The sequence below is a fragment of the Salmo salar genome, chromosome ssa01, assembly GCF_905237065.1.
Source record: "Salmo salar chromosome ssa01, Ssal_v3.1, whole genome shotgun sequence".
Lineage (NCBI taxonomy): Eukaryota > Metazoa > Chordata > Actinopteri > Salmoniformes > Salmonidae > Salmo > Salmo salar.
The window spans coordinates 58463598-58488477 of record NC_059442.1 but is presented as its reverse complement, the minus strand read 5'-3'; the positions used below and the strand labels follow the sequence as shown (position 1 = coordinate 58488477).

The 24880-nt window shown below is 45.5% G+C and overlaps 1 protein-coding gene across 1 annotated transcript in view; it reads right to left on the bottom strand.

Annotated features, from left to right (window-relative positions):
• Positions 1–500: 500 nt before the first annotated feature.
• The window catches only part of LOC106606289 (F-box/WD repeat-containing protein 4), a 35172-nt gene continuing 10792 nt past the window's right edge, over positions 501–24880 (bottom strand). The window contains exons 5-7 of the mRNA XM_014202440.2: positions 2883–3023; positions 824–965; positions 501–756 (exon numbers count right to left, since the gene is read on the bottom strand). Of these exons, the coding sequence (XP_014057915.1) occupies positions 842–965; positions 2883–3023 (265 nt within the window). The 3' untranslated portion in view covers positions 501–756; positions 824–841. The remainder of the gene's footprint in view (positions 757–823; positions 966–2882; positions 3024–24880) is intronic.

Here is a 24880-nt window from a genome sequence, read left to right as displayed (position 1 = left end):
GAAGAGACTTGCGTGGGCCAAGAAACACGAGCAATGGACATTAGACTGGTGGAAATCTGTCCTTTGGTCTGATGAGTCCAAATTTGAGATTTTTGGTTCCAACCACCGTGTCTTTGTGAGATGCTGCAGAGGATAAGTTCATTAGTGTTACCAGCCTCAGAAATTTCAGCCCAAATAAATGCTTCACAGAGTTCAAATAACAGACACATCTCAACATCAACTGTTCAGAGGAGACTGTGTGAATCAGGCCTTCATGGTTGAACTGCTGCAAAGAAACCACTACTAAAGGACACCAATAATAAGAAGAGACTTGCGTGGGCCAAGAAACACGAGCAATGGACATTAGACTGGTGGAAATCTGTCCTTTGGTCTGATGAGTCCAAATTTGAGATTTTTGGTTCCAACCACCGTGTCTTTGTGAGATGCAGAGTAGGTGAACAGATGATCTCCGCATGTGTGGTTCCCACCGTAAAGCATGGAGGAGGTGGTGTGATGGTGTGGGGGTGCTTTGCTGGTGACACTGTCTGTGATTTTTTTTAAATTCAAGGCACACTTAACCAGCATGGCTACCGCAGCATTCTGCAACAACACAACATCCCAGCAGGTTAGTGGGACAATCATTTGTTTGTCAACAGGACAATGACCCCAAACACACCTCCAGGCTGTGTAAGGGCTATTTGACCAAGAAGAAGAGTGACGGAGTGCGGCATCTGATGACCACACTGGGCTGCTCACAGCAGAGGATGACTGCAACATCTGTGGCAAGGAAAACAACAGTCATAAATGGCCGTCACCCACACAAATGGATTTTACACACACATACCTCTACGCAGCGGGTCTGTCACTTATCCCACATCCGTAGGACGCCGTAGTAGGAGGAGCCACTGGCAATCATGTGATTCCCATCCGTCTGGATGCAGTAGAGGGCACTGTCGTGAGGCTCCTCCCACTCAATGACACACTTCCTGTTGGACGGGAGGATGATTGTGAAAAAGTAGACATCTGTTTCATTTGAAATACTATGAATTGCAGGAGGTGAAATAGTCCAGAATGACAGCGTTACAGCATTCATTCGTTCAACTTACTTTGATGACCTAGGCGAGGACCACTACTTCACAGTGCAGAATGTGACTGGATTTTGGAGAGTGCACTTTGAAGAATTTTAAGAATGCAAATGTGTGTGTGCATGTTTTGAGTAAGTTAGATTGTGTATGTTGGTGTGTTTTGAGTAGGGTGTATGTTGTGAGGTTTGTGTGTGAGTTTTCTGAGGATGCTGAAATTTCATCTGTTGTTTACGGAAAGGCGCTGGGGTGTTGGGAGTGCTGGCTGGGCTTGCGGTGGGGAAGGAGGTGGTGGTAGGGGAAATATTTTAGGAGTTCTGCCAATGGAGATCGATCATCCATTAGAGCCTCATCAATAAGTGATGCACAGGGACCGGGAGCAGACAGCAGGGCAACAGAGGCGTCTGGAGTCACTCTCACACACAAACACACACAGGCACACACTGTTTCTTCGTCCTAATTTTAGCAATCCAATGAGCGCGAGGTCAATTCACTGTCATTGGGTCCTAAAGTGTTGAGAGACACCAGATATATCCACATATAGCCCTGATTCGACGAGACTCAAAGGAGTGTCCCTATCACCAGACTACTTTACCTGGCTTGGCAACTGAGGTTAAAGTCAAGCAAGTAACTTACTATTGTGTGTCTCTGAGAGAGTTTGAGCTATGTAGGTTTCTTGGAGTGTGTTTTTCTGGGACAATGTGAGTCAAGAGTGCATGAGGTAGACAAGGCCAATTGGGCTGACTCCTCTTTCTCTCTCGTTTTCCCCCTCTCTGCCAAACCTATAGCCGACGTGGTGAGAATGCAGCAGAGTTTGTAGAGAGAATGCATACACACTCTGACCATCTCACCCAGAGAATGTCACAACCACGACACAAAAACAGACATCTCTACATAAAACTAAATAAAACAATACCACATCTAATGAGAAATATATTTGCCATGACCCAATTCCCCCCAAAAACATACTATAAATATACATTTAAAAAAAAACATACTATACAACACAACATTAACACATTACAAGAGACAGGTGCTTCACAACACCAAGACAACAATGTATATCAGACAGAGAATGAACTGTGTGTGTGTGTTGCTGTCCGCTGGTCAGATACCCTCCAGGCATCTGCAAAACTCAAAGTCCGGCTTTCAGCGGGAACCCAACGTCCAGACACCCCGCGCCTCCTCACTGTCCCAGGGAGCCTCCTGGGGGTGCTGTGTGTGTGAATTATTGATGTCTAAAGAGGGACCCCCAGCCCAACCCTCCACTCCAACTCCCCAGAGCTAGCTGACAATCAGCTTTTATTTGTGTTACTTGACTGGACCCCTCCCCACAAAACCACCTCACACACATACACGCACACCACCCAAATCAAATGGCCCCGTCTCCTTTGATAGCAGGACCTGGTTTGTTGTGGAAATCTGCAAAGCTCCGCATCAATACGGGCACCGCCCAGAGCGGACTGGTTAGGGACATACTGCGCTCTTTCTCTTTGGAAGATGGAGGGGAGGGAGAATGACTAGACTGTGTTGCTAGTGCTCTTATGTGTGCTGTGCTGACTCATAGCACGTGTATTGAAGTGTATGATGTAGCCGTGACGTTATTCTCGTTTTGGCACGGCTCAGAACGCTTCCTTGCCAATCATAATGCTTGGCCGGAATGAACAGTTTTCTAATGGATATTGCTGCATGTGCTATATTGGTGGCGGTACATTTTGCCATACAATATTTGCCATAGTACATTGACAATTTATACATACGTGAATACGAAGAGAAAAAAAAGTATTGATTGACAGCTTGCTTGATGGACGGACAGCATACCTGGGGCTGAGGCGGAGGTCCCAAGAGCGGATATAGGTGTCGTAGCCACAGGTGAGCTGCTGGAAGGGCGACTCATATACTATATCCAACACACCTGCATCCCGCTGGAACTCTGAACCTAGACAACACAGCAACTCACACCTGAGAGACAGCGAGAGGGAGGAGGGAGAAATAGAGAGAAAGTTGGAAAAAGAAGAAAGATGAAGACAGAGACAGTTCAGTTCTGCACCTAAGATCACAGACATGTTACATGTACACACTACCCTCTGTATCAATAAATGCCTGCTGGCTACTGGCTACTGGCTACTTTACGTTGAATACAGGAGGTCCTTAGTGCTTCAAATGAGGATGTACAGTGTTCACTTACACCCATAAGCAACCACGAATAATCAATGGAGTCCCTACTAGGTATAACTCATCTTATCTTAAAGTGAGAGGAAGACAACACACTTTTGTCACCGGTCTAAGTCTTTCTTGGAGTTGATCCTTGATTCACCCCTAAGCTCTCTGTGTATATCTTCATATTCCCACAGACAGCCCTCTCTCTCCATCTCTATATTCCCAATCCCACCGGCTCCAGACCACCCAGAGGACATCAAAGTCAACACCTCTCTATCTGGGAGAGGGCTCTGAGGCCGATTACAGGGATCCTCCCACGCTACGACACTGTGCGGGATGGAGGTGTGTGTGTGTGTGAGAGAGAGAGAGAGAGAGAGAGAGAGAGAGAGAGAGAGAGAGAGAGAGAGAGAGAGAGAGAGAGAGAGAGAAAAAAATGGCGTGGTGTGTAAAAAATATATATTTGTGTGTATGGGTACACAAAGGATGTGTATGGGTGGGTGTGTGTATGAGCAGTACCATGCTCTTGTGATCACAGTCCTCTGTTGGCTGCCCCTTCAGCGGCTCTGATTATTGGAGAATAACTTGCCCTCCGCAGTGCGGATTATTGCAGAATAACTGTCTCTTTGTTGCTGTTTAATTCCTCCATGACCGTGACTGTGTGCGAATCGCAGACCTTTGATACCTGCTCCCTAGCAACCATTTAAAGGTGCCCGCTGGCCCTGGTGACCGCACTCCCTCCCCCTCCTCGCTCGTGCCCCCACTGCCCCAAACACCAGGGGCAGACTGGTAATCCGCCAGCCTCACCCCAGGGGGCCATCTTATTGGACGAGGGCTTTCCTCACGGGGCGTCTTATTGGATGAGAGCTTTCTCAGCCCTGGGGTCTAAGCCTGGCCAATGGGGAGTCTGTGATGAGGCTCTCTCTCTGGGCTATGTGTCTGTGTGGGGTACCGACCTCTCATTTTCTTTTTACTGCTAAAACCCAGGGCTTAATGCATGCCGGACAAAGAACACCTATACCACTCAAGCCACACGTGAATAATTGACTCATAACTCAAATGTGTCTTATAAAGAGCCCCCTACATCACTCAACCCACAAGGATATAGGCCATTCAATTCATAGCCTGAATACAACATCTCACAGACACAATTGAGCTGATTGCACTGAAGGTCTTCGTGGCCCTCTGAAACATCAAACACCAAGGTGAGATGATAAAAACCCAAATCCATGAAAGCGCTCTTCACATCTGCGTCAATATATTAAAGCCTGTAATAGCACTGTGCGATGGATGGCGAGCAAGCAAAACGGGATTCTCAAATTGTTAGGTCACCACTTTTATGAGCCTAGGAAAGATTACAGGACGGAGCATAGCCATATAATCTGTCAGAATGACTGTATCTGCAAGTGGGGCTGCCGCTTGCCTTTGAGCTGCGGCTTGATTGTGTGATCTGACCATCTCATGTCTGGGTCCACACCGTCACATACCTGAGTCTGGCCCAAAGCATGCCTGAGTGGAAAGTCACATGGTTGAGTCTATAAAATAATACTGACGAGACATTAACGTCACATAACAGAGTCAGTCCATGAAATGAGTGCCTTTTGTGTCCCTTTACATACAGTACCAGTCAAAGGTTTGGACACACCTTCTCATTCAAGGGTTTTTCTTTCTTTTTACTATTTTATACATTATAGAATAATAGTGAAGACATTAAAACTATGAAAAAACACATATGGAATCATGTACAGTAGTAACCAAAAAAGTATTTCTATTTTTGATTCTTCAAAGTAGCCACCCTTTGCCTTGGGACTCCCGAGTGGCGCAGCGGTCTAAGGCACTGCATCTCAGTGCAAGAGGTGTAACTACAGTCCCTGGTTTGAATCCAGGTTGTATCACATCTGGCCGTGATTGGGAGTCCCATAGAGCGGCGCACAATCGGTCCAGCGTCGTCAGGGTTTGGCTGGAGTAGGCCGTCATTGTAAATAAGAATTTTTCTTAACTGTTAAATAAAGGTAGTTAAATAAAGGTTAAAAAAATATGTAATGAAAGCTTTGCACACTCTTAGCATTCTCTCAACCAGCTTCATGAGAAATGCTTTTCCAACAGTCTTGAAGGAGTTCCCACATATGCTGAGCATTTGTAGGCTGCTTTTCCTTCACTCTGCGGTCCAACTCATCCCAGACCATCTCAATTGGGTTGAGGTCGGATGATTGTGGATGCCAGGTCATCTGATGCAGCACTCCATCCCTCTCCTTGGTTAAATATCACTTACACAGCCTAGAGGTGTGTTTTTGGTCCTTGTCCTGTTGAAAAACAAATGATAATCCCACTAAGCGCAAAACATATGGGATTGCGTATTGCTGCAGAATGCTGTGGTAGCCATGCTGGTTAAGTGTGCCTTGAATTCTAAATAAATCACCAACAGTGTCACCAGCAAAGCACCCCTACCACATCACACCTCCTCCATGCTTCATGGTGGAAACCACACATGCAGAGATCATCCGTTCACCTACTCTGCATCTCACAAAGACATGGCGGTTGGAACCAAAAATCTCAAATTTGGACTCATCAGACGAAAAGACAGATTTCCACCAGTCTAATGTCCATTGCTCACGTTTATTGACCAAGGCAAGTCTCTTTTTCTTATTGGTGTCCTTTAGTAGTGGTTTCTTTGCAGCAATTTCAACACAGAGGCCTTTGCAGCAGGCAACTGTGTTCTTGGCGACCTTCAATGCTTCAGTAACTTTTTGGTACCCTTCCCCAGATCTGTGCCTCGACACAATCCTGTCTCGGAGTTCTACGGACAATTCCTTTGACCTCATGGCTTGGCTGTTGCTCTGACATGCACTGTCAACTATGGGACCTTATATAGACAGGTGTGTGCCTTTCCAAATCATGTCCAATCAATTTAATTTACCACAGGTGGACTGAAATCAAGTTGTTGAAACATCTCAAGGATGATCAATGGAAACAGGATGCACCTGAGCTCAATTTCGAGTCTAATAGCAAAGGGTCTGAATACTTATGTAAATAAGGTATTTCTGTTTTTTATTTTGAATAAATTTGCACCCCAAAAAAATTTCATCGCTTTGTCATTATGGGCTATTGTGTGTAGATGAGGGACACTTTTTTTAAAATCAATTTTAGAATAAGGCTGTAACGCAACAAAATGTGGAAAAGAGGAAGGGGTCTGATTATATGTAATTACACTCCGGCCCCCCAACCATCCCCCGACCATCTGCTCATCTGGTTGATGATCCCTGCCCTAGACCCACTACAATTTGCATACCAGCCCAATAGATCCACGGACGATAGTCATTGCACTGCACACTGCTCTATCACACCTGGAAAAGAGTAACACTAATGTGAGAATGCTGTTCATCGACTACACTCAGCCTTCAACCCCATAGTTCCCTCCAGGCTCATCACTAAGCTCAGGGCCCTTGGTCTGAACCCCTCCATGTGCAACTGGGTCCTAGACTTCCTGACGGGCTGACCCCAGGTGTTGAAGGTAGGCACAGTGATCCTCAACAGGGGGGACCCAGAGGGGTGCATGCTCAGATCAGCCCCTCATGTACTCCCTTTTCACCCATGACTGCGTGGCTACGTAAGACTCCAACTCAATCATCGAGTTTGCTGACGACACAACAACAACGAGACAGCCTACAGGGAGGAGGGGAGAGCCCTGGCGGAGTGGAGCAAGGAAAATAACTTCTCCCTCAATGACAACAAAACAAAGGAGCTGATCTTGGACTACAGGAGACAGTAGAGAAAGCACGCCCCCATCCACATCAATGGGGCCTAAGTGGAGAAGGTTAAAAGCTTCAAGTTCCTCTGCGTGCACATCACTGAGGACTTGAAATGGTCCCTCCACAACGACACTGTGGTGAAGAAGGCGCAACAGCATCTCTTCAACCTCAGGTTCTCTTGGCCCCTAAGACCCCCCCGAACTTCTACAGATGCACCACTGAGAGCATTCTGTCAGGCTGTATCACCCCCTGCTACAGCAACTGCACCGCTTGCAACCGCAGGGCTCTCCAGAGGGTGGTGCGGTCAGCCCAATACATCACCGGGGGCACACTACCTGCCCTCCAGGACATCTACAGCACCCGATGTCACAGGAAGCCAAGAAGATCATCAAGGACATCAGCCACCCGAGCCACAGCCTGTTCACCCTTCTATCATCTAGCAGGCAAAGACAGTACAGGTGCATCAAAGCCGGGACAGAGAGAATTAAAAATGTCTTCTATCTCCAGGCCATCAGACTGTTAACCAGTCATCACTAGCCGGCCTCCGCCCGGAACCCTTTCCTGCACCTTAGATACTGTCACTAGCCAGCTACCACCTGGTACTCTACCCTGCACCTTAGAGACTGATGTCCTAGGTACAGTGCCTTCAGAAAGTATTCACACCCCTTGACTTTTGCCACATTTTGTTGTGTTACAGCCTGAAATTACAATTGATTAAATTGAACATAAATTGTCACTGGACTAGACACAATACCCCATAATGTCGAAGTGGAATTATGTTTTACTTTTCTTTTTTTTTTTACAAATTCATAAACAAATTCATAAAAAGTTAAAACTTGAAATGTCTTGAGTCAATAAGTATTCAACCCCTTTGTTATGGTAAGCCTAAATAAAGATTTGAGAGTAGGGAGTAAAAATTTGGTTAACAAATGTATAAGTTGCATGGACTCGTGTTCAATAATAGTTAAATAATAGTGTTTAACATTATTTTTGAATGACTACCTCATCTCTGTACCCCACACATACAATTATCTGGAATGTCCCTCAGCTGAAAAGTGAATTTCAAACACAGATTCAGCCACAAAGACCAGGGAGGTTTTCCAATGCCTCGAAAAGAAGGGCACCTATTGGTAGATGGTTAAAAAAAAAGCAGACATTGAATGTCCCTTTGAGCATGGTGATTTTTTATATATTTTTTCGGACCTTTATTTAACTAGGTAAGTCAATTAAGAACACATTCTTACAATGATGGCCTACCAAGAGGCAAAAGGCCTCCTGCGGGGTTGGGGGCTGGCATTAGAAATAAAAATGTAGAACAAAACACACATAATGAAAAGAGAGACACCACAACACTACATAAAGAGAGATCTAAGACAACAACACAGCATGGTAGCAACACGACATGACAACAACATGGTAGCAACACATGGTAGCAGCACAAACATGGTACAGACAACAGCACAAAGGGAAAAAAGGTAGAGACAACAATACATCACGCGAAGCAGCCACAAGTGTCAGTAAGTGTCCATGATTTAGTCTTTGAATGTAAAGACGGAGATAAAACTGTCCAGTGTGAGCGTTTTTTGCAACTCGTTCCAGTCGTTGGCTGCAGCGAACTGAAAAGAGGAGTGACCCAGAGAAGTGTGTGCTTTGGGGACCTTTAACAGAATGTGACTGGCAGAACGGGTGTTGTATGTGGAGGATGAGGGTTGCAGTAGGTATCTCAGATAGGGGTCTTGCGCTGGGTATACAGAGATGACTTGTTTACAGAGAAGTATAGAGTGCAGTGATGTGTCCTATAAGGAGCATTGGTGGCAAATCTGATGGCCGAATCGTAAAGTACATCTAGCCACTCAAGAGCACCCTTACCTGCCGATCTATAAATGAAGTCTCCGTAATCGAGCATGTGTAGGATGGTCATCTGAATCAGGGTTAGTTTGGCAGTTGGGGTGATAGAGGACCGAATACGATAGAGGAAACCAAGTCTTTATTTAACCTTAGCCTGCAGCATGGATATGTGCTGAGAAAAGGACAGTGTACCGTCGAGCAATACTCCCAAGTACTTGTATGAGGTGACTACCTCAAGCTCTAAACCCTCAGAGGTAATCACACCAGTGGGGTGAGGGAGGAACCACATGACCTTTGTTTTGGAGATGTTCAGAACAAGGTTAGAGAAAGCTTGTTGGGCACTAAGAAAACTTTGTTGTAGAGCGTTTAACACAAAATCTGTTGAGGGGCTGTAAGACTGTATCATCTGTATATAAATGGATGAGAGTGCTTCCTACTGCCTGAGCTATGTTGTTGATGTAAATTGAGAAGAGCATGGGGCCTAGGATCGAGCCTTGGGGTACTCCCTTGGTGACAGGCAGTGGCTGAGACAGTACATTTGCTGACTATACACATTGCACTCTTTGAGAGCGGTAGTTAGCAAACCAGGCCAAAGACCCCTCAGAGACACCAATACTCCTTAGCTGACCCACAAGAATTGAATCGTCTACCTCAACAAGTTATTAATTACACTTTGGATGATGTATCAATACACCAAGTCACTACAAAGACACAGGCATCCTTCCTAACTCAGTTGCCAGAGAGGAAGGAAACCACTCAGGGATTTCACCATGAGGCCAATGGTGACTTTAAATCAGTTACAGAGTTTAATGGCTGTGATAGGAGAAAACTGAGGATGGATCAACAATATTGTAGTTACCCCACAATACTAACCTAATTGACAGAGTGCAAAAAAAGGAAGCCTGTATAGAATAAAAATATTCCAAAACATGCATCATGTTTGCAACAAGGCAGAAAATGGTCAAAGCAATTCACTTTTTGTCCTGATTACAAAGTATTACGTTTGGGGCAAATCTAATACAACACAGTACAGAGTACCACTCTACATATTTTCAAGCATAGTGGTGGCTGCATCATATTATGGGTTGGCTTGTAAACATTAAGGACTGGAGAGTTTTTCAGGATTAAAAATAAAAGGTAATGGAGCTAAGCACAGGCAAAATCCTAGAGGAAAACCTGGTTCAGTCTGCTTTCCACCAGACACTGGGATATGAATTCACCTTCACGCATCGCACCGACAGAAACAAACATCTCTGGTAAGAAGAATAGGGGGTGTATGCCTTATGATTAACGAGTCGTGGTGTGATCATAACAACATACACGAACTCGAGCCCTTTTGTTCACCTCACCTAGAATTCCTTACAATCAAATGCCGACCGCATTACCTACCAAGAGAATTCTCTTCGATTATAATCACAGCCATGTATATCCCCCCCGCCCAAGCAGACACTTCGACAGCCCTGAAAGAACTTCATTGGACTCTATGTAAACTGGAAACCACATGTCCTGAGGCTGCATTTATTGTAGCTGGGGATTTTAACAAGGCTAATCTGAAAACAAGGCTCCCTAAATGTTATCAGTATATCGAATGCGCGACCCGGGCTGGCAAAATTCTGGATCATTGCTACTCTAACTTCTGCGACGCATACAAAGCCCTCCCTCGCCCTCCTTTCGGAAAATCTGACCACGACTCCATTTTGTTACTCCCAGCCTTTAGACAGAAAATAAAACAGGAAACACCTGTGCTCAGGTCTGTTCATGTAACAGCTGTCTTCAGAAATGGACCAAGGCGCAGCGGGAATGTGGATACTCATATTTTAATTCAAAAGAGTAAAGCATCCACCAGAAAAAACAATAAACATGACAACAGGAACAGTCTTGCAGGCACACAAAACGCAATGCAAGAACAACTACCCACAACCCCAAAGAAAAACACACACTCCTATATAGGACTCCCAATCAAAGGCAACTTAACACACCTGACTTCAATTGGGAGTCCCAATCACCAACACAACCATTCACACACACAAAACCCCTGCCACATCCTGACCAAAACTAACACCATTACGCCCTCTGCTGGTCAGGACGTGACAGTACCCCCCCCCCCCCCTCAAGGTGCAGTCCCCGGAATGCACCTAAAAGAAAAAAGAAACCCCAAACAACAAAAAATATCCCCCTAAACAATAAGGGAGGGAAGGGAGGGTGGCTGCCGTCAACGACGACACTGTGCTACACCCTCCCTCCCCAACCCACCACTCCAGGAGGTGGCTCAGGTGCAGGACGTGGACCTCGCTCCACCTTCGGCGTCGCCCACTTCGGTGGCGCCGATAGCTGCGCCGGGGAAACGGGCCACTCGGGCTGACCCTGGAAGACGGACCACTCTGGCTGGACCGGAGGACAGGCGGCCACTCGGGCTGGCACGGAGGACAGGCGGGCCACTCGGGCTGGGCCGGAGGACAGGCGGGCCACTCGGGCTGGGCCGGAGGGCAGTCGCGCCACTCGGGCTGGGCCGGAGGGCAGTCGGGCCACTCGGGCTGGGCCGGAGGGCAGTCGGGCCACTCTGGCAGCTCCGGGCAGTCGGGCCACTCTGGCAGCTCCGGGCAGTCGGGCCATTCTGGCGGCTCCTGACTAACGGGCGGTTCTGGCGGCTCCTGACTGGCGGGCAGCTCTGGCGACTCTTGACTGGCGGGCAGCTCTGGCGACTCTTGACTGGCGGGCAGCTCTGGCGACTCTTGACAGGCGGGCAGCTCTGGCGACTCTTGACTGGCGGGCAGCTCTGGCGACTCTTGACTGGCTGGCAGCTCTGGCGACTCTTGATTGGCGGGCAGCTCTGGCGACTCCTGACTGGCGAGGCTGGGCTGACGCACTAGACGCCTGATGCGTGGGGCTGGTACTGGACGTGCCAGCCTGGAGACACGCACCTCCCTGCTAGTGCGTATAGCAGGAAACACCGGACCGTAGAGGCGCACTGGCGGTCTTGAGCGCAGGGTTGGCATCACCCCTTCCGGCTCGATGCTCACCTCGCCCTGGCACATGCGGGGCGCTGGTACAGGGCGGACTGGGTTGTGCGTACGTATAGTGCACACCTCAGCGAAACATGGCGCCCTCCACCTCATACGCTCCTCCATGTAATCACGGGTAGCTGGCTTACGGCTCCTCCTTGGCCTAGCCAAACTACCCGTGTGCCCCCCCAAAACATTTTCTTGGGGGTGCCTCTCCGGCTTCCTCGTCAGCCGTGTTCCAGCATAACATTCGCTCCCTTTACCTGCTGCCTCCGCTCTCCTGGCTGCCTCCACCTGTTCGTTGCGCTCTCTCTCCTCATAGAATCGCCTCTCCGCTCTCGCCGCTTCAATCTCCCACTGCGGGAGGCGATAATCCCCAGCCTGAGTCCATGGTCCCTCTCCGTCCAGGATTTGTTCCCACTTCCATTGGTCCATCACGTTGTACTCCTGTGGCTCCTTCCTCTTCCGCTGCTTGGTCCTTTTGTGGTGGGTAGTTCTGTAACAGCTGTCTTCAGAAATGGACCAAGGCGCAGTGGGAATGTGGATACTCATATTTTAATTCAAAAGAGTAAAGCATCCACCGGAAAAAACAATAAACATGACAACAGGAACAGTCTTGCAGGCACACAAAACACAATGCAAGAACAACTACCCACAACCCCAAAGAAAAACACACACTCCTATATAGGACTCCCAATCAAAGGCAACTCAACACACCTGCCTTCAATTGGGAGTCCCAATCATCAACACAACCATTCACACACACAAAACCCCTGCCACATCCTGACCACAACGAACACCATTACGCCCTCTTGCTGGTCAGGACGTGACAGTTCAACGCTGGTCCGACCAATCTGATTCCACGCTTCAAGATTGCTTCGATCACGTGGACTGGGATATGTTCCGGATTGCATCGGACAACAATATTGACGTATATGCTGATTCAGTGAGCGAGTTTATTAGCAAGTGCATCGGTGATGTACCCACGGTGACAATTAAAACCTTCCCCAACCAGAAACCATGGATTGATGGCAGCATTCGCGCAAAACTGAAAGCGCGAACCACTGCTTTTAATCATGGCAAGGCGACCGGAAACATGACCGAATACAAACAGTGTAGTTATTCCCTCCACAAGGCAATCAAACAAGCTAAGCGTCAGTATAGAGACAAAGTAGTCACAATTCAACGGCTCAGACATGAGACGTATGTGGCAGGGTCTACAGACAATCACGGATTCCAAAAAGAAAACCAGCCCCGTCGTGGACACCGATGTCTTGCTCCCAGACAAACTAAACAACTTCTTTGCTCGCTTTGAGGACAAATGGCTGTGATACAGTGCCACTGACACGGCCCGCTACCAAAACCTGCGGGCTCTCCTTCACCGCAGCCAACGTGAGTAAAACATTTAAATGTGTTAACCCTCGTTAGGCTGCCGGCCCAGACGGCATCCCTAGCCGCGTTCTCAGAGCATGCACAGACCAGCTGGCTGGTGTGTTTATAAACATATTCAATCAATCCCAATCCCAGTCTGCTGTTCCCACATGCTTCAAGAGGGCCACCATTGTTAATGTTCCCAAGAAAGCTAAGGTAACTGAGCTAAACGACTATCGCCCTGTAGCACTCACTTCTGTCATCATGAAGTGCTTTGAGAGACTAGTCAAGAATCATATCACCTCCACCCTACCTGACACCCTAGACCCACTCCAATTTGCTTACCGCCCCAAAAGGTCCACAGACGACGCAATCGCAATCACACTGCACACTGCCCTAACCCATCTGGACAAGAGGAATACCTATGTAAGAATACTGTTTATTGATTACAGCTCAGCATTTAACACAACAGTACCCTTCAAACTCGTCATTAAGCTCAAGACCCTGGGTCTCGACCCCGCCCTGTGCAACTGGGTCCTGGACTTTCTGACGGGCTGCCCCCAGGTGGTGAGGGTAGGAAACAACATCTCCACCCGCTGATCCTCAACACTGGGGCCCCACAAGGGTGCGTTCTCCTGTACTCCCTGTTCACCCATGACTGCGTGGCCATGCACGCCTCCAACTCAATCATCAAGTTTGCAGATGACACTACAGTGGTAGGCATGATTACCAACAACGACGAGACGGCCTACAGGGAGAGGTGAGGACCCTCAGAGTGTGGTGTCAGGAAAATTACCTCACACTCAACGTCAACAAAACAAAGGAGATGATCGCGGACTTCAGGAAACAGCAGAGGGAGCAGCCCCCTATCTACATCGACGGGACAGTAGTGGAGAAGGTGGAAAGTTTTAAGTTCCTCGGCATACACATCACGGACAAACTGAAATGGTCCACCCACACAGACAGCGTGGTGAAGAAGGCACAACAGCGCCTTTTCAACCTCAGGAGGCTGAAGAAATTTGGCTTGTCACCAAAAACACTCACAACTTTTACAGATGCACAATCGAGAGCATCCTGTCGGGCTGTATCACCGCCTGGTACGGCAACTGCTCCACCCACAACCGTAAGGCTCTCCAGAGGGTAGTGAGGTCTGCACAACGCATCACCGGGGGCAAACTACCTGCCCTCCAGGACACCTACACCACCCGATGTCACAGGAAGGCAAAAAAGATCATCAAGGACAACAACCACCCGAGCCACTGCCTGTTCACGCCGCTATCATCCAGAAGGCGAGGTCAGTACAGGTGCATCAAAGCTGGGACCGAGAGACTGAAAAGCAGCTTCTATCTCAAGGCCATCAGACTGTTAAACAGCCATCACTAACATTGAGTTGCTGCTGCCAACATACTGACTCAAATCTCTAGCCACTTTAATAATAAAAAATTGGATGTAATAAATGTATCACTGGTCACTTTAAACAATGCCACTTTATATAATGTTTACATACCCTACATTACTCATCTCATATGTATATGCTGTACTCTATACCATCTACTGCATCTTGCCTATGCCGTTCGGCCATCGCTCATCCATCCATCTTATTCATTCCTTTACACTTGTGTGTATAAGGTAGATGTTGTGAAATTGTTAGATTACTTAAATATTAAATATTACTGCACGGTCGGAACTAGAAGCACAAGCATTTCGCTACACTCGCATTAACATCGGCTAACCATGTGTATGTGACCAATAAAATTTGATTTGACCTTTCAGCAGGACAATAACCTAAAACACAAGGTCAAATCTACACTGGAGTTGCTTACCAAGAAGACAGTGAATGTTCCTGAGTGGCGAGTTACAGTTTTGACTTAAATCTATGGCAAAATCGGAAAATGGTTGTTTAGCAATGATCAACAACATATTTTGACAGAGCTTGAAGAATGTTGAAAAGAATAATGGCGAAATGTTGCACAATCCAGGTGTGGAAAGTTCTGAGACTTACCCAGAAAGACTCACAGCTGCCAAAGGTGCTTCTACAAGTATTGACTCAGGGGTGTGAATACTTATGTAAATTGGATATTTCTGTATTTAAATTTCAACACATTTGCTAAAATTGTGTCATTATGGGGTATTGTATGTAGATGGATGACATTTGAATTTAGGCTGTAACACAACTAAATTTGGAATAAGTCAAGGGGTATGAATACTTTCTGAAGTCACTGAGCACTGGTAACTTTAATGTTTACATAATGTTTATTGTTGTGAAATCGTTTCTTTAGTTAGAAACAGATAAGATTAGCATTCCTGCAACATTATTCTGCTGAAACGTAGTTCGATTTAACTACACTGAACAAAAATATAAAAGCAACATGCAATAATTTCTACGATATTACTGAGTTAAAGTTCATATAAGGAAATCAGTCAATGGAAAAAAATGTATTAGGCCCTAATCTATGGATTTCACATGACTGGGAATACAGATATGCATATGTTGGTCACAGATACCTTAAAAAAAAGGAGGCGTGGCTCAGAAAACCATCTGGTGTGACCAGCATTTGCCTCATGCAGCGCGACATATCTCCTTCACATAGAGTTGATCAGGCTGTTGATCAAGCTGTCTTCAATGGCTGTGCGAAGTTGCTGGATATTGGCGGGAACTGGAACACGCTGTTGTACACATCGATCCAAAGCATCCCAAACGTGCTCAATGAGTGAAATGTCTGGTGAGTATGTAGGCCATGGAAGAACTGGGACATTATCAGCTTCCAGGAATTGTGTACAGATCATGCTGAAACATGAGGTGATGGCAACGGATGAATGGCACAACAATGGGCCTCAGGATCTCGTCACGGTATCTCTGTGCATTCAAATTGCCATCGATAAAATGCAATTGTGTTCGTTGTCTGTAGCTTATACCTGCCCATACCATAACCTCACCGCCACCATGGGGAACAACGCGATACACGCTGTCTGCCATCTGCCCGGTACAATTGAAACCAGGATTCATCCGTGAAGTGCACAGTTCTCCAGCATGCCAGTGGCCATTGAAGGTGAGCATTTGCCCACTGAAGTCGATTATATATTCATTTAAGGAGATGCGTCGTGCTGCATGATGCAAATGGTGATCACACCAGATACTGACTGGTTTTCTGATCCATGCCCCAACCTTTTTTTTAAGGTATCTGTGACCAACGGATGCATAGCTGTATTCCCAGTCATGTGAAATTCATAGAATAGGGCCTAATGACTTATTTCAATTTCCTTATTTCCTTATATGAACTATAACGCAGTAAAATCTTTTAAATTGTTGCATGTTGACTTTATATTTTTGTTTGGTGTAACTAATGCTGTACATACCTTTTTTCTACTTATATTCTGCCCATACTATCTATACACTTCACATATTTATATCCCTGACATTGCTGGTTCTGATATTTCTTAATCTCTTGTTTTTTCTTATTTTTTTCTTTTATTTTTTGTTGGGATTATTTGTGTATTATTATTACACTGTTAGCCATTTACTGCACTGCTGGAGGTAGGAACAAAAGCAGTTCACTGCACCTGCTTTAAAATCTGCTAATCTCTGTGTATTGCGACAATTAAACTTTGATTTGATACCTATTGGATAGACAGGTTACAAATGTTTTAACAATTTGCATTCAATTGCCCTTCCCTGTTACACACAACAAGCTTCCATTTCCTCTGTCACAAAGAGATTTAGGGCTGATTTAAGATGAAATTGTCAACCATGTTACAGTCAACCTGTTACTTTATTTGGCACTTAATAGGCACTTAGTAAAGTTTTACAAAATGATTGAACCTCTTGAGATGGGAAAACATGTTTTTTATTATGTTTGAATTTTTTCATGACAGAATGTTTAAATTAGGTGAAATCCTAAAAGGCATCGAATTGGTGTAACAACCCATCTGAGTCTGTCTGAATGTAGCCTGTCACATTACTGAGTCTGTGAAATCACAAGGTGAGTCATTATAGCATGCTGCCAAGGGTGATGTCTAACATTTGGACTGGGTTTGGACACATGGGAGTTCAGAGATCAGTAAGGGACACTTGGGAGGCGTGCAACCTGCAAAAGAGATCACATGGGCAGTATACCCCAGAAAGTGGATAGAGGGACCTGCTGCTCTCACACCAATGTTCTGTAACTGTGACCCTACTCAAAAACTACAGAGCAACTTGTGCTACTGACCTTGGTTTTTGGGTCAATACATTTGAGAAAAAATGAAGCACAACAGTGCAGTTATTATAGGGGGGTGAGTTGACTGTAGGGGGACTGACTGAATGTAATGAGAACGGTAGTGACTGTCTGTAGTAGAGGGTCTCACACTTACTAGACTTTTCACATAAATACCCTCGGCTACACATATTACTGCAATGTAAACTTGTGAACTTGTCACGTCTTGAGTAGCGCATAGGCCGACAGTTGCCCCCCTCTAAGCAGGGCAGAGTAAACAGACCTGTCTCGTTGAGACAACACTTACAGTTAATACCAGAGCAATGTTTTTGAAACAGCTGAAATGTACAGACATTTTTCTTTATTTTTTAGACTTGTTTTATTTTTATTTTTTTAACCTGAAATTGTAGTAAACGCCTGTTACATTCTGAAACTGTCGGCGTAGCTTTAAATCTCCCCAGGGAATTACCATGGTTTACAGTCACAGTTTGCTTTTACCTAATATAATGACTTCCATGATATTGATAAATTGAAGCCTGGTTTGTTCTAAGGTAACTTTAATACGCTAGTATAAGCCTAAGAGCTCCTATTTAGCTAGCTATGGTTTAGCTAAACATCATCATTCAGCTAACAGCCAGCACGTTGATGTGAGGATGCAGAAATTATGTTTAGCTAGTTAGCTAGTTTGCTAGTTAACGTTACCTAGCCGTGTAGCTGATATTATAATATGAATGACACTGTATGATAACGTTTTTACTGTACTTTTATATTCGTATTGGAGGGGTAAACGTTCATTATTTCTACTCTAACGTTACTTGATCCTGAAGCATGTTGTTAGTTAGCTAGCGGGAGTTATCTGTGTATTGTCAGCTAATTTAATGTGTATGGCCAAGAAAATAAACCCTTTTATTGTCTGCACATGCTTGTGAATTCTTGCATTATTCAAGAGTGTAATATGGTTTGGTTGCAGTATTCAATAGTGTAATATGTTTTAGAAGAAAAGTTGGTTGGATTGTTAAATAGTTTGTGCTTAATGGCTTGTGCCTACTGTGAAATTTACGGGCAATTTGAGCTACGGACCAAGAATGTAGCATTGCCAGCCACAACGAAAGGTAAGGCAAAGATGTAATATGAATTGAAAAGTAGAAATCTCTTTTGCCACTCCTCAGACTCTCCTTAATTTTCCGTAGTAGGAATAGGGCCTGTATGGTCTCACTGCAGGAGTCAGGTTGGCTTTAGGGCCACACACACTCACACACATACACACACCCAGTGTGTGAAAGGAACCATTAATGAATTGACAGACTTTTAAAAGGGAGAAGCTAAGGGCATTCTCTCTTGGTGTCGGGGGACTATTGAAAAGCAGTATGGGTGGGGGGGGGGCTCTTGTAAGGTTAAGTCTGGAGTCTAAACTGGGCCTGGGGACGTCCGCGCTGGGAAACAGCCACTCCTCTGAAAGAACGTCAGACAGGTAGAGAAAGAGTCCTGCTGGGGTTTTCAAGCCCTAAAACAAACAGAGGGGACTCAGGGAGCCACGCAACCCGCTGCACGTCCACCTAATTTAGCCCCAGAGCTGGGAGAACCGTGGGGCACAGAACTGGGCAGGAATGTACGGGTGGAACAATGGCCACCTTTAAATGTCACACGCGTTCTCTCCAAAAACAATGCCCGTGCAATTTGTATGACAGACCGACCTCCCAACGCAGACATTTAACCCCCTCTTTTCAGAGCGGAATGCCAGGAATCAGCCAGGCGATTGTGGGGCTCCTTTGACGGGAATCTCGGAGGGATGGTTGGGATCCTTTGATGCTTTTTCCCTGTTTATCCATGAGAGAAGGCACCATGAAAAGTTGGGGTGTGCTCGAAAGCGCCACTTGTGTGGGATCCATCTGTATGGCTGATCATAGGCTTTGTGCCATTGAGATGAAAAAGACAGAATTAATTGCAATGGGTGATAAAAGAAATGTGTTAAATTAAATTAAAATCAAAGCCACAATGGGTGACTGGTCAAGGTTCCTTTGCCCCAGGTTCCTTTGTTCCATTGCCCCACTTCTAGTGGCAACACAAGAAGTGTCAAGAAAGAGGAACTGATTCAAGAAAGAGGAACTGATTTTAATGAGACTGTTATAGAATAAAGGCATGTATCTGTCATAAAAAAGTCCTGATTTCTTGAAAAACAAAGAGTACAATTCTTGATTTGTGAAACTAGAATAAATCAGACCTACCATTGTAATAGACAGAACAAATTGCTCCCTCTCTTCCTCCTCCGGTCTCACTCCTCTGTCCCCTTTCCTCTCACCTTTTTTCTCCCTCCTATCTCTCACCCTTTCCCCTCTTCTATATTTCTTCACCTCTTTCCCTCTCTTAAAAAACTGTGGCAGCCCATAACTTGAGCATCAGCATATTTGATCTCAGTCACATCCTGTGCCACTATTTTCCACCATCGGGAGACAAGTCATTCCTGGAATCAGCAATATATTTTGGTTCCTTTCTTGTTCAGATCCTGATGCACCAGCTGCTTTACTGGCTATGTTTGGTGCAGCAGGTGTAACATTGTCTTAGTTATGATGCTTTCTCTCTGATGTGTCTACTGTCAAAGGGAGTGTGGTCGCACTAATGCACAGGGTTGGGGTGGGCTGATGCTGGTAGTCTTAGTTTGGGGAGGAGGAGGGGGGTGGATAGTTATGGTTGTGTGTCTGGAGAGGTTGAAGGTGTTTCTGTATGTGTGGGAGGGGATTATCACGGTCTGGGGGGGGGTTGCTGTGTGTGTGTGTGTGTGTGTGTGTGTGTGTGTGTGTGTGTGTGTGTGTGTGTGTGTGTGTGTGTGTGTGTGTGTGTGTGTGTGTGTGTGTGTGTGTGAAAGCATCTGAGATATGGGAAATAAAAGACAGTTGCAGATACACAGAGTGCCACCATAACCCTCACCCTGCCCTCATCTCTGTATAGTATGTGCCCTGCCCTCTCCCAGACTGCTTTGTGTACCTCAGCTGATTACCAGACAGGAAGTAACAATGGGGGACACAGATCAGCCAGGCCACTGGTGCCAATCATCACACTACAGTAAAAACATCATATTTTTCAGGACTGGGATCTTTACTCCTCCACTGAGAAAAACACAAACCACAAAACAAAATAAATGAATACTATACTATACACAAGGGCATGTTGTTCATGTTGTCTAGCAAGTACGAGCTCAGGTACACCTTGTAACCGTGTCAATATACAGTACCAGTCAAAAGTTTGGACACACCTACTCATTTCTATATTTTTACTATTTTCTACATTGTAGAATAATAGTGAATACATCAAAACCACAAAATAACACATATGGAATCATGTAGTAACCAAAAAAGTGTTAAACAAATCCAAATATATTTGAGATTCTTCAAAGTAGCCACCCTTTACCTTGATGACAGCTTTGCATACTCTTGGCATTCTCTCAACCAGCTTCATGAGTTAGTCACCTGGAATGCTTTTCCATTTTTTATTTTATTTAACCTTTATTTAACTTGGCAAGTCAGTTAAGAACAAATTCTTATTTACAATGACGGCCTACAACGACCAAAGGGACTGCAGTGACGCCTCTTGCACTGAGATACAGTGCCTAAGACCGCTGCGCCACTCGGGAGCCCGCAATTAACAGGTGTGCCTTGTTAAAAGTTAATTTGTGGAATTAATTTCCTTCTTAATGCATTTGAGCCAATCAGTTGTGCTGTACAAGGGAGGGTTGGTATACAGAAGATAGCCCTATTTGGTAAAAGACCAAGTCCATATTCTGGCAAGACCAACTCAAATAAGCAAAAAGAAACGACAGTCCATCATTACTTAGAAAATGTCTTCAAGTACAGTTGCAAAAACCATCAAGCACTATGATGAAACTGGCTCTTCAGGAAAGGAAGACCCAGAGTTACCTCTGCTGCAGAAGATACGTTCATTAAAGTTAACTGCACCTCAGATTGCAGCCCAAATAAATGCTTCACAGAGTTCAAGTAACAGACATATCTCAACATCAATCGTTCAGAGGAGACTACGTGAATCACGCCTTCATGGTGGAATTGCTGCAAAGAAACCACTACTAAAGGACACCAATAAGAAGAAGAGACTTGCTTGGGCCAAGAAACACAAGCAATGGACATTAGACTGGTGAAAATCTGTCCTTTGGTCTGATGAGTCCAAATTTGAGATTTTTGGTTCTAACTGCCGTGTCTTTGTGAGACGCCGAGTAGGTGAACGGATGATCTCCGCATGTGTGGTTCCCACCATGAAGCATGGAGGAGGAGGTCTGATGGTTTATTGTTTCAGTGGGGAAGAAAAAAATAGGAAAAACTCAAATACATGTGGTCCTTTGATTGGATTGACAGGTCGGAATTAGTGGCCTAGGTATGCATGGTGATGCATGGGAGGGACAGGGGTGAAAAGAGAGGAGAGGGGAGGTGGAGGGGTGTAGTAGGGTCTGTGTAGAGGGTGGGGTGGACCCAAGGGGAGAGGGCCGGTAGGGGGGCTTCTGTTGGGCTCTGCCCAGGTCTCAGGCTTAGGGCCTCCTGCAGATTTGACTGACAGGGGGAGGTCCAACACCCTGGGGCACAACTACCATTTGATTATCTTTTTTCTTTCTTTTGTACCACTAATTAATTTACTATTTTTCCATTTTACTTCACAGTTTCAGAATCAACTGCTTTGGCATACAATGTCAAACTAAACGCGGCAGATCTCAAATGAAAAACAATGAGACAGAATAGCCAGAGAGAAGGAGAGATGGACAGAGAAGTCGACAGATAACTGTGCTGATGCAATGTTAGGTGGTTTGGTTGGCGTTTCTTCCTCTTGACGGCTGGGTGGGTTGGCAACAAGCCCCCAGTGTCCGGTCTGGGGCGTGAAGTCACTAGCTCTGCTGGTCAGCTACTGCGTAGCAACCTAGTGGTGCCAAAAGCCCTTGTCTGCCCTAGAAAGCCTATGTAAATTACAATTGCCAGAAAGGCCTCCCCCCTAAAAAAATGTAGACGACCGTTTTGGGCTCAAAATGTTGTTTTTTATAATCCCTACTGTGAATTATTTTAAAGTTCGCTACAAATCGAGATATTTAATTAAATAGTGATCCATTTTCGACTACTACATTTGTCGTCACACAGGACCACGTGATGACACAGACCAATCATGGGCTGGCAGGCTACGAGGAGGTTCGCGCCCTCATGCACAGATCTTTGCACGTGCACTTAAGGGGGTGTGGTGTGCTATCCAGATGACAGCGCAGAGTCAACGAGCCTGTCAAGTGGAGATGGAGAGGCTGACCAATGTCTACGGGGTTGACAGAGGATGACAGAGGATGACAGAGCAGAGAACAGAAGATGGACATGGAGATGGAGGATTGTCCTAACACTATGTTTGAAATATCAATTTGGTATGCAATTATACTTGAATAAGTAAATTATATATCAATTCCAAAACTACATCATATGTCCAAGTTTTCTTTTTATGATGACAAAATGATGCAGTTGCACAAATGATAAAGATAGTCTATAATCATATAAAAATAAAGATAAAATAATATAGTCCACTTTTTTCTCATGGGGTAATCCAATCTAGCCTAACTGAGTTGTGATCAGTTGTTGTGATGGTAGCCCATTAACTTTTTGTTTTCAGGTGGAACGATCATGTCATATGATATCCAGACTAGATAAGGTACTCGCACGCACTTAACTTTAGTTAATTTGAGTCTGATTTTACAAAGAGAGAGACCATGCCGACATGTTCTGTATTTAACTGTACTAATCGTCACTCGAAAGAGTGTAATCTTCATTGACTCTCTCAGGCAGGATGAAAATGACTACATCGACCATGATCCTTCGCTAGTTACGGCCACTTTCATCATGAACCTTAGCAATTTTTTGGTGCCGCTTAGCTCCATTCAGCAATATGGCGCGCTTCAAACTCAAATACTTCCGGCTTCATATGCCATCGGAAGTTTTCTTTAGGATGACGCTCTATCACTATCTGCTGGTTTTTAATGTCTAATGGTTTGGCTGTGAGATAGGGGCGTAGCATGGGGGGGTACTGAGGCACAGGGGCAGCTGTCAGGCCCGTTAAGCGGAGAGGCCCGTTAGCGAAGCCCATGTTAATTAGTGTTGGGTAAACTAATTTGGTCCAATCAGGGTGGCAAGCCCTCAGCGAGTATGACCTCTGACCCCTGGTGACACAGGATACAATAGGGTAAGGTCACACTCGCTGCCTGGCCCTTATTACTCTCCATTACTCACATTACTCACCACTCACTGGGCTCTGCTCTGCTGGGGCAGGAAGGGGGGGACAAACAGCACAGACATACAATGAACCGGTTCTGTCCCTCCGAGCACTGCCCTGATGTAGGGTCAGACCACTCACTGATATTATAGCTGCTAAGGTCAAAGCCTCTCTCACCTGATGTGGGACAGGAGCCCCCTCCCTAAAACCCCTCACCCCCCAATCACCTCCCTGAGCTGCTACTACCACTCCATCCTGAAATCATCACATAGCCCGCCCCCATCTCTGTGGCCCCCAACCCTTCTCCCTTTCCTTCCCAGTCCGCTCCTCATCATTAGGACATGCTGGGTCTCTGCTGCCGTTTGGGTAGACTCATCAGCTGGCTGCATTATCTAAGGACCTGTGTGGCGGGGTCACACAAACTAACTCAGCTCCTGCTGGGAACTCAGCCAAACTAATATACACACACACAATCACACGGTCAAGCATACACGCACATAATTACATACAGAAAGAAATACACAGAGACACGCATATGTGCACATTGCCACAAACATGCAGTGTTCTCCTGCTGGGAGACGATCCCAAAAGTAACAACAATGTTAGGTCCAAATCAACAAGCTGACTGCACAGGGCGCTCCACACCTTCCTAAGACCACCGCAAAAGCTCCACTTGTGGTAACCCATCCCCATTCTTAGCCACAACATCACTTTCAGTTTCCTAACAAAGAACTGGACAAAATCCTGGTCTAGGAATCTATTCAAACAAATGAAATGTTATGAGAATTATTTCTCAGTTAATATGGGATTCTCCGATTATTTTCCCCCTTGGAAATAAAAAAGTAACCTATTTGAACCTGCTCGGAGTCAAAATACAGGAAATCTAAATGAAGTCTAAAAGTCAAACACATCAAAATGTAAACTTTGTGTCAAACATCATAAAGTCAATGTATGGACTTAGTGAGCAGCATTTCACCTATTCACCCTCTGGTCTCTGGCTCAGTGACTCAGTGTTTTAATGACATGTCCATTCTACATCGTTGTGGGTTAGTGGTGTTCTTTGGTGTCAGGCTGCACATTCTAAGCCACCAGCGTGGCTTTAGCATTTGGCTTGCATCACAAGTCACTACAAAAGTATACCATTTCCATGTGTATGACTTTCAGCTTACTACCTAAACCTTCTGAGAGATGGGCTACAAGGGAAACAGATGGACACAATTTATCTTCGCAGTGTTGTAGCTTATGGCAAAATAGAAAAGTGA